At 31.8% G+C, this 11481-nt stretch overlaps 1 protein-coding gene across 2 annotated transcripts; it reads left to right on the forward strand.

Annotated features, from left to right (window-relative positions):
* The first annotated feature begins 1445 nt into the window (after window positions 1-1445).
* LOC108325923 (hydroxyisourate hydrolase) lies at window positions 1446-6979 on the forward strand. 2 transcript variants are annotated; one of them, XM_017559066.2, is made up of 13 exons: window positions 1537-1690; window positions 1862-1925; window positions 3100-3155; window positions 3364-3439; window positions 3545-3616; window positions 3741-3828; window positions 4143-4401; window positions 4718-4833; window positions 5016-5233; window positions 5562-5590; window positions 5680-5767; window positions 6170-6260; window positions 6627-6979. In XM_017559066.2, exons 1-13 carry the CDS (start codon window positions 1538-1540, stop codon window positions 6871-6873), a joined length of 1557 nt encoding a protein of 518 aa, XP_017414555.2. In that variant the 5' UTR covers window position 1537; the 3' UTR covers window positions 6874-6979. The 2 variants fall into 2 exon arrangements, with proteins under 2 accessions (XP_052730573.1, XP_017414555.2); XM_052874613.1 differs by lacking the exon at window positions 3100-3155 and having other exon boundaries at window positions 1446-1690.
* Window positions 6980-11481: the final 4502 nt, after the last annotated feature.

Consider the following 11481-nt stretch of genomic DNA (forward strand, 5'->3'; position numbering starts at 1 on the left):
TCCTTTTTCTTGATGATATTACTTATTTAGGTAACAAACTAGCCACATCATCTGTGGATCCTAATTTAAAACTTAGTCATAATGATGGTGACCATATCAAGATCTCTCTATATACAGACGATTAATTGAAAGACTTATGTATTTGACCATTTGCAAAACCAAACATTACTTTTATAGTTCACAAACTTAATGATATATTCAAAATTCATTAATCACATATTTAGGTGTGATTCATCATCAATTACATTACTTAAAGTGCACTTTAGATCAAGGTCTCCTTTTTTAAGTCAACAACAAATTTCATCTTTCAATGACTATTGAATTTAGTTAGGACATTTGTTTAGATACAAGAAAATTAACCATTGACTTTTGTGCTTATCTTTGGTAATTCTATTTCCTAGTGTTTTCTAAGGATTTAGTTCGATCATTGTCTTGTTATCATTTCAAACTAAATAGATACAATGTTTGTTCTTTTTCACAAGATACTTTGTTTTTCAATTTGACTAATATGTTTTGCTCTTAGGCTTTTAATAAGAAGATCAATTTAATGTAAAAATCGCTTATTTCATGAACTAATCTCAACCAAACACTTAACGAATTCAGCATCTTTTTTACTTTAATTTCAATTAAAATTTTATGCATGGTTCCATTACACAATTTGTTTTTTTGTTTCTTTATATTTTTCAATAACAATGGAAATAATAGCAGAATGACAATGGATGAAGTGTAATTTCAATATGGTAAAATCTGAATTGATGCATGTGGTGATACAAGGACTTCACAATTTACAATGAAATAATGTAAAGAGTACAAAAAGTAAATTACAAGAAATAAATAACTAAAGAAAGTAAAGAAACTTGTAAATAAATCAATGAGAACATTGATCTAAATTGCAACAACCAACACAGAATTAATTATTTTTCTTGTTCACGGTGTTTTTTTAAAATGTACGAATTGCTTTAAAATTTGTCACCCTTTAAAATACAAAATTAACCTATTTATTTTTTCTAACCTTCCCTAAATAGTTACAAGATTTTAAATTTGAAATTTTAACAAGTTCATAATAAATATTCCTATAATCATCTTAGAAAATTACCCTTAAGAGTTTTGGAGTCCACATTAATATCACTTTATTCTCTATATAATAAAAATAAAACATTTTTACAACTTTTTAATAATATATTGTAATTTTAATACGCAATAACAAGTTATTTGAAAAATTGTTCGCAAAACAATAAGATGAATTGTTTTGTGAATTAAAATTGCTTTACTAAAATTATTACCCTTTTAAAAATATTATATAGTTTTTATAGTAAACATTTTAACAACATTGAAAGGATTGGCCATAAATGATTTAGATAAATTTATTTCAAACAAAAGAATAAAAGGATTGAAGGTGTGTGAAGAGCACCAATCTTAATTTCAACATCAACAGCTCAATAAATTGAAAGACGAAGCACATGGACCACTCATATTCGTTTCCAATTAGAATAAATGTTGTCCTTGACGACGTTGAGACCAAATGTGGCGTGAATCGATGGAAACACCTCACACATTCTTCAGCAACGCTATCATGCTCACTTTCTTGCTTCTCAATTTGGCTTTGGGAAGAGTTGTCGGGGCCGATACTTATAACAGAGACGATTTCCCGGCCGATTTTGTTTTCGGTTCAGGCACCTCTGCTTACCAGGTTCAGGCTTAAATCCTCTAAATTTATTCATTTCATTTCACCGTTTCTCTTTTATCACTACTTTATTGCAGTTACAGAAATTAAGTGTATTTTGCATTACAATGAAAAGATAACACATAAAAGAGAATCCAAATTAATCTGTAAATATGTTCTTGCTATTATTGTAAACAGGTGGAAGGAGCTGCTAATGAAGAAGGAAGAAGTGATAGCATTTGGGATACCTTTGCCCACGCTGGTTCCTTTCCTTCTCTCTTCATTCTTTCTTCTTCCCATCCTTCTTACCAATTTTATATAAATATAGATTTTTCATATTTTTGGAAATTTCGTACAATAAATCAAAATCAAGAGAATAATATCGTATAATTGTTTTATTATTGTAAAGTTAAAAAAATATTAAGACTTAATTGATTAAAAAAAATACAAGGCCGAAGTGAAACCCAAATGATTATGCCAAATTTTTAATACTCTCACAAAATTGAAATTAACAATGTAAATTTATCAAAATTTTGAAAATGAAATGTTTCTCCTTAGTGCCATTAAATACACCTTTTGGCAACATAGGTGATGGAAGTATTATGTAATAAGAAAATGATTTAAATTTTAACTTCTACGTTTTTAGGTATTTTTTTAAGTATTTTACGTAGCAAGTGCATTCCATTTTGGGAAACGTCAAACTATCTTTTCTAGATTCCAAACTTTCTCTGAATTAATGCAATCTCACGAACCTATAATTTGGAGTTTATGAGAATTAATTGATGTAATAAGAGTTTAAAAATACGTAAAACTTAACCTAATATATATATATATATATATATATATATATATATAAGAAAAGGAATGTGTTGACAGGAGAAAGAATACAAAGAAACAAATAGGAAAAGGAGGACGGGGAAGAAGAGAGGTGTTCATAAGAACTAAAACTTTAAAAATAATGAATAAACCTGCATCATTTTACTTCAACATTCAATGTAATGCATGGTATCTAGAATTATTTCATTTTTTAAACCATATGCAATATTGAAGACATTAAATAAGGATTTGTTGCCACTGTTATATCTTTTCAAAGGCATAAAGTTTGTAATATTTTATTACTTGAATTTGCCTATAAAAGACTATGAGCTGCACATATCTACAACAGCGAAGAATCAAAATTCAGATAATGAAATATGACTGACAATTCTCTCCTCCCCTCTTCCTTTTTCCGTGTGTGGTTTTATTTTGTAACTTTAATAGCATATTACATCCTCTTAAGAAAAACCATCTATCGTATCATACATAGATCTACTGAAACGTGAATCAGTGATGAAACACCAGAGAATATAATTTTATTAATCTATTTTCTATTTTCAATTACATACCGACCTTATTCACTTGAAACTTCAGTCTATGCAATAATTTTTAATGAACAGGATATGGACATGGAGGAAATGGAGATGTAGCCTGTGATGGGTACCACAAGTATAAAGTGAATACGCTTGGCCTCAGTATTTTTTTTATTTGCCCGTTATTGCATTCATCGTGTTGTGATTCTCCCATTTGTGGAAGATTAGAGAAGATTGAGGCATAAGCTGATCTAAAAATACAAGTTTAACCACTGTTTTGTTCGAAATGTTGAAGCGTCACTGTAGCACCGTTTGATTTTAATTGTTTTCCCTAAAATATATGTAATGCAGGAAGATGTGATGCTAATGGTGGAAACAGGACTTGAAGCCTATAGATTTTCCATTTCTTGGTCCAGACTGTTACCAAGTATGATACTCAACACAAACCCTTCAATTTTATTTTATATATCTATATATCTTTGTAGGGTAAAACCATTCTCAACACTTTCAAAAAGCTTATGTTTGTCCTCAGATGGTAGAGGACCCGTTAATCCCAAAGGATTGCAGTACTACAACAATCTCATCAATCAGCTAATCAGCAATGGTTAGACTTGAATTTTGGTCTCTTTGCAAAATTAGCCATGCATTGAATTCACTGCAAATAAATAAAAATTTGTATTCTCTTCAAATTCTACAACTGATATAGTTACCCTATTTCCCTGGAGCAGGAATCCAACCACATGTCTCGTTACACAACTACGATCTTCCACAGGTTCTGGAAGATGAATATGGAGGATGGGTTAGTCGTGACATCATGTATGCTTCTGATCTCTTGATATTATAGGGAAATTCTAACTACTCTAACAATGGGTGTGCGCGTTGGCTTTTGTCTTGCATACAAGTTCATTATATTAAATCATGAACAGAATCGATAATGGGTTTCGGTAGGTTGAGACCTTTACAAATTTGTACTTTTATTCCACATATACTTTTATTATTTTTTTATTTAACAATTTAATTTATATTTTATTATTATGTAGAATTGTTAAATTGTTAAATGGAAGTAAGAGAAAAGGTCAGATGTCAAATTAACTTTTTCTAACAGATAATTTACTTGGATGTAAATGCAGAAGAGACTTCACATACTATGCTGATGTGTGTTTTAGAGAGTTTGGCGACAGAGTCTTGTATTGGACGACTGTCAACGAACCCAACATTTTTGCCATGGGTGGGTATGATCAGGGAACCTGCCCACCTCTACGATGTTCTCCCCCATTTTGTGCTATAAAGAACAATAGGGGTAACTCGACATATGAACCCTACTTGGCAGTTCATCATATTTTGTTAGCTCACTCTTCAGCTGCCAGATTGTACCGGAGAAAATACTCGGTATATACCTAATCTTACATATACATGTTTATATGGCAAAATCTTCAACAAATATACTTCGCACTAAACTTAAAGGATCTGTCCATTTTGTAATCACTATCAGTGCGAAGAGTTTTTAATTATTATCTCTGACATTGTTATTATCTGGTTATACCTAATGTGGTTTTGGATTAATTGACCATTTCAACTTCAATTCTTAAACTTATAATCCTTATCTGATTTTCAATCTCTATATATATTGACTTTGTTTCATCTCACATCCAAACTTTGTTGGCAAAGAATGTTCTTTTTCTGAGAAACTCATGTAACATTGCAGAACAAACAACATGGATTTGTTGGTATCTCTATCTTCTTGTTTGGACTTTTATCTCAAACAAATACAGAGAAAGACAGGGCAGCAACTCAACGAGTTCGTGACTTTATGGTTGGTTGGTAAGCAACAAACCTTAAAATTGGTTTGTTTTACTTCTTTCTTCCACTTACTTCATTTGACTGAAGTTCTGTCGCATGCTATTCTATCTTCTTAAAAACTGCTTTCTTTAATTGGACATACCAATTCATATGTCCAAGAATAATAAACTTGGCATTTTTAGAAGTATGCTTTGATATTGCAGGGTTATGGAACCCTTGCAGTATGGAGACTATCCAATTTCCATGAAGAAAAATGCTGGTATAAGAATTCCGGCCTTCACAACTCGTGAATCTGAACAACTCAAGGGTTCATTTGATTTTATAGGACTCATTCACTACACCAATATCAACATCACAGACAATTCTGACGTCCTTAAGAACCAACTGAGAGATTACGCCGCAGACATGGCTGCGAAGATTGGTAAGTAATTCGTTAGGCTTACGGATAGTAATTTTAGTAAGAGATTAAAGAGGTAAAAATCCAAATATGATTTAGTTGAGTAGGAGTAATAAATTTGTACGGTATATTATGACAAAAAATACTTATAGCACTTAATCTTAATTATTTAGATCATGAGCGATATCATTACATATGGGTTTGTTCAACTTGTGAACTTTCCCCATCATTTACCATTTCACTCTAATGTAATACCCCTTACATGGCCTAATGATCTATTTGATATTATAAAAAAAATAATAAAAAGTTGGACAACGTTACATTATAATGACTTGTCTTTCTGGTTTTGCAGTAGGAACGCATCTGTTTTCAAATGAAGAGGTAACAATAAAATAAAATGTAACAAAATGGTTGTATTTTTTAGATTATCCATTGTGCAAATAACTGACTTTTCGCTTTACATGATTCAGTACCCTATCACACCGTGGGTTATGCGAGAAGAATTGAATAAATTCAAGCTCCTTTATGGCAACCCTCCTATATTCATTCATGAAAATGGTCTGTCTCTCTAACATTACGTATAATTGCAATGAATACTTTTTAGTAAAATCAACCCTTGATGTTATACGGATTGAATATTAAGCTCGGGGTCATAGTTCTGTTGTTGTAAACAAAGCAAATTGATTACATTAGGCATTTTTATTTCGATCATGCTCATTCCTGTTTATACTGTTTACCTATATACATGCGACTAACAATGCCATTGATTAATGGCATAGTGCGCTTAACTTGTATTTTCCTACCTTTAGACTTAGTTGTATGGAACTTTCCTCAACAATTTTATTACGTATGTATCAATTGTAAACTAGGAAATCCTGTTAATGAAATCTAGGTTGCTCCTGTGGAACATGATAAGTTCAAACGATTGAACAAGTTACTGATTAAATTTTGGGTTGTTAGGTCAACGGACAGCAAGCAATTCGTCACTACAAGACGTGTCAAGGGTGAAATACTTGCATGAATATATTGGTGGAGTGCTTGATGCCTTGAGGTATGTTACCACTGCTCTAATTCATGTAATAAATATATCTCACTTTTTTTAATCACTTCCACATGAATTCCTTAAGTTGGTGGAGTAGCTTTTTGTTTACGAGTGCGGAATCTAAATTATGAATAACTGATCTATTGGACTACATTGTTTATAACTAATCTTGAGAAGTGACTAATGTATAGAATTTATCAAACATACCCAGAACACCCACCACCGACAAGCAAAAGACCACAAATATTTCAACTAGAAGAAACAAAGTAGTTATCAATAGATTGTAATACAATGGTTTATATTTTCTGTAAGTGTTTACATAAACACCTATGATGCGTTCTCTGATATTCTGCATCACCTCAAAATATTTGTCAGAGATGGAGTAAACATAAAGGGGTATTTTTCCTGGTCTTTCCTGGATTTGTACGAGTTGTTGGATGGATACGAAGCTAGCTTTGGCCTATACTATGTTGATAGGGATGATCCAGAGTTGAAGAGACACCCAAAGCTCTCTGCAAAATGGTATAGCCGATTTTTGAAGAACAGAAGCACTTCTATAGTTGGAACTGTTCAACTTGAGACGGATCCCTCACTCGTTTCAATTGGGCATTTATTTGAGTAGGTTCTTTGTCTGTTATCACGAATAATCCATTGCACAGAGGTGTTATTAGTATGCGTACTTTCCCTTAAATACATAAGAATAAGATACCTGGGCATATTTCAATTCAGATTGTAAAAGAAGGATAGAGAGAGCTAACAAGTAAAGCATTATCATGACAAAAATGAAAATCGAAAATTTTGATATTATAAAGTTAAAACGGTTTACCTTTTTTTAAAATAATAAAAAATAAAATTGACATATTATGGAGATAATGCAGGATTAAATACGAAAGTACTATGCTTGTGAATTAATATTTATTATTTGTCAGATTGTTTTACAATAATTTTAATTTTTTTTTTCAAATTGCCAATACAAGGCAAAAAAATTGTAAAGCAAAAGAAACGGTAAAAGTTGAAAATACTCTTTTTGTTTCTTTTTGCAAGCAGGAAAGAATATACAACCACCTGTTTTTTTGTCCGATTGGAATTCCAAGAGACAACATATCATCATATTCGGAAACACCGTCCACAAGAAAAAAATTTATTTATACTTATACGTCTTAAAATTTCGACAGAAAATATTTTCATCATTACTTATCCATCACAGATGTATTTGGTGATACAGGCACAAAGAGTTTGCAAAGACAAATCCCTATCCAATTAAAAGTACATAAAAACGACAACAAAATTATCTTTAAAAAATTGATAGTAACCAATTAGTATGCAAGATTTCTCCTTACTGTTCAGATAATTTCATTTCTAAATAATTTAAGAAAAAAAAATAATAGAAACACATAAAAGTAATAGTCTTATCAATTTTAAGTTATTAAAAATAATAATTGTTGCTATCAACTTTGGGATGTCAAAAGTAAAATAAAGATTTTGAGTAAAATTCTAAAACTAAGAATTTGAATTGTAACAAATTTCAAATTTATTTGTTAAAATCGAAAAAAAATGATAATACTACTATCAAAATTACCTAATTGTGGTCTCGTGGGGGAATATTCCAAACACTAATCTGTAATTGCATTTTTTCCATGAAAATGTCAAACTTAATCTCTTAAAATCAAAGAGTTTATTTTCAAAATAAAAAGACAACACTGCAGTTTAAATAATACAAAAAAAGAGAGTATAATTTGATTATTTACTTTTCATCAAATTGTGAAGACAACCAGAATTTCAAAATAATCATTATAATTATCACTCCTTCATATTTTCTTTACTAGATTTAAACAATACATACTCTTGCTATTTATTTTCTTTACTAGATTTAAACAATAAATATTCTTGCTAAAATAGGTTAATGCCAATTGTAAAAGCTAACGACTTATATAAGTTCAACAAATAAGGATCGAAACTATGTACCTAAACTTAGTTTTAATTTGTTAAAAAACAAGTTAGATTGTAATTGTTTAGAGAATGAATTGAAAAACCAAAACCAATGTAATATGTTAGGCTGAAGTTTTTTTGCCAATAAATTGACCAATTTTGCCATCTCCATTTGCATATATCATAAGAACTAATTTCGTGTACAAAATAAAGCGGAAGGGTTCCCTGACTTCAATCTTTAGAAGTAAATTGTATCTTTAAGTATTATAGACAAGGATAATGATACTTTAACAACATAGTTTGACAACATTTTGACACGGACTATGTGTCAAAATGTGACTGGTCCACATGGAAATGAAATTAGAAAAATTAGAATGACGTGGAAACAGAATTGGGGTAGGGTTTGAAGTTGTGGGCTTCATTTTCTCATTTCAAATTAATCTGAGGCAAACTTAGAGAGAGAACCCGAACCCTAGAGAGAGTGTCGCTTCTTCCCAAAAGCATCGCTGGAGTGTCGGAGTGTCGCCGTTCACGAAATCCATCCATCCAGTTTCTTCCTAGAAGCGTTGTGGTCCTTTATTCACCGGAGTGTCGTCGTTCACGTGTTCATTGTAGCGTCCTCCGTCCCGGCCACCGAGAAGCGTTCGTCTTCATTGAAGCGTGGTCAGATTGTCGTCGTTGAAGTTGGTCGGACTATCGCCAGTGAAGGCAACGTTGTAGGTGTCGCCTTTATGCATCAAGGAACCATTGAAGTTGGAAACCGCCATTGGAGGTGCTTTTTGAAGGTTTACTTCGTTCTTTTGGGTAATGTAGTTTTTTGTGTTCGGTTGGTTTAATTTGTTTAAATTATTTTGGGCATTTATGGGTTGTTGTGTTATTTGAGTGTTTTTCCTCGTATGGTTTTACTATGGCATGAAGGTGTGTAGAACATTTAATGGTTGATGTGGTTTTTGGTTGGAAAATATGAATTTATTGGGTTTGTGGTTGATATTGGGTTATTTAGACTATGGTTTTGTATTATGTTTGGTTTTTTGAGTTGTTGTTGGGTTAATTTTACTATGGTTTTGTATTATGTTTGGTTTGACGGTAGTGGGTTGAATTTTAAAAATGGTAATATTTAGGAGCTTTGATAGAAATGGTGCATTTTATTGATATGTTGTGCATTTTTGTCTTTGTAGGAGGAACTACAACAGGTTGGGGAGAAGTATGTTTGTGATTGGATTTTGGATATGGACAATGTGCGGAGGGATGAAGTGTTGCAGGATTTAGGCATTGAGTAGATGTTGTTGAATAGAGATTTTTGCAACTTTATTAATGGTTTGTTTAGAACTTTTTCAATATGTATTGATGAGGATTGAATGTACATATTTGTTGTTAAAAATGTTTAAAGAAAAGTAGTGGTTACATTTATGGTTAATGAAATTTGAAGATCAAAATGATCAATGTTTTAAATGTTTGTACTATAGTCCCTACTAAATTTGGATGTGAATATTTATGAAATCTTTTATGTACAAGGTTCTATGTAGAAAAAATGATGAAAATAAATTAGGTTAAGTGTCAATGAATGCATTAACATGAGTTGGATGTCCATTAAGTTTGAAGAATAAACTTTTGCCTGAAATAATAATTGGTTCCACTTCAGTTTTAAGTTGAAAAAATGATTTGAAATAAATTAGGCATTCCAAAATGAGTGTCATCTTTGTAGTTCGCCTCCCTATGCAAAATATTTGTCTAAAGTACCCACTTATTCTGCCTTTGCTATCATTATTGTTTCTACACCATGAGTTTTAATAAATATTGTTCCTTGGCCATGAAACTCTATATAAATGGCATGGTAATTGGTTTCACATCAATTTTAAGTTGAATAAATTATTAGAAATAAATTAGACACTCCAAAATGAGTGTCATCTTCGTAGTTCACCTCCCTGTGCAAACTTTTCGCCAGTACCCACTTATTTTGTCTTTGCTACCATTGTTGTTTCTACACCATGAGTTTTAATAAATATTGGTCCTTAGCCATACAACTCTATATAAATGGCATAGTAATTGGTTCTACATCAGTTTTAAGTTGAAAAAATTATTAGAAATAAATTAGGCACTCCAAAATGAGTGTAATCGTTGTAGTTCACCTCCCTGTGCAAAATCTTTGCTTGAAGTACCCACTTATTTTGCCTTTGCTACCATTGTTGTTTCTTGCACCATGAGTTTTAATAAATATTGTTCCTTGGCCATGCAACTCTATATAAATAACAATAACACCCATAAAATAATAAAATAAATAAATCATGGAAAAAATAGAAAAGAAATAACACACACCGAACAACACCAAAAGTGTTCCCAAACGAAAGGTGAAACGACTACGAAATGGCGAAAATGCTCTCTTTTTCGGTGGCCGTTGCAATCAAAGCTTCAACGCCGAACGATCTTCACCTGGTGAACGAAGCCAGTGAACAGACAATACTTTCATTGTTGAAAATAGAATGGCTTGATTTCTCACACCAAGAGGGTGAATTGGTGAAATGTAAAAACAAAGTTTTCTTTAAATCTTTTTCGCAAAGTGGATGCTTTTAAAAGCTTTCTTAAAACGCAAGGAAAAAGATTTGTTTATGCAGCGGAAATGTAATCGATTTAAAGCAGTATGCAGTCGAGTAAATAAAATTGCAGGGATAGAAAGATCAAACACTTGCTTTTTATACTGGTTCGGCCAAGCCTACATCCAGTGTCCTTCCAACCACAAGAAGCCAATGCACTATAATGATCAAGGTTTTTACAACAAGGCTTTTATAGAAACCTCACGTCAAAAATATAAACCACCTCTCTAACCCTCTAATCAAAATATAGGCATATACAAAATAGACTAGCAGCAAGAACCCCCTCTCCTGTAGTCCAACCCTTTGAGTCACCCTTAAAGTCAAGAACGCAACACGCTCTTCTTCCTGTAATCACAACAGGGAAACAACAAACCAATCTTTACAAGATTGAAGCCTCTGATCTTTCAATAACACCCAAATGTGCAGATATGATCAACCTTTATAAATGTAGTTAACTTGCTCTTCCAGAATCCACACGTAGATGAACACCACTGTCACTTCTTGTTTCTTGGAGTTTTTCCCTTTCTCTGTAAGAATGCACTTTCTGCAAAATATCACAAAACTGTTAGAATCACAAAAGTTCTTACAAAGATCAAGTTTGCGTCAATTTATAAATATTCACAGTTCAGACGCATTTTAATCGACTTAGCTACTAATGTAGTCGAATGTAACAGTTCAGTCAAAGCAGTTAGCAGCAATTAATGCAATTA

The sequence above is a fragment of the Vigna angularis genome, chromosome 3, assembly GCF_016808095.1.
Source record: "Vigna angularis cultivar LongXiaoDou No.4 chromosome 3, ASM1680809v1, whole genome shotgun sequence".
Taxonomy (NCBI): Eukaryota; Viridiplantae; Streptophyta; class Magnoliopsida; order Fabales; family Fabaceae; genus Vigna; species Vigna angularis.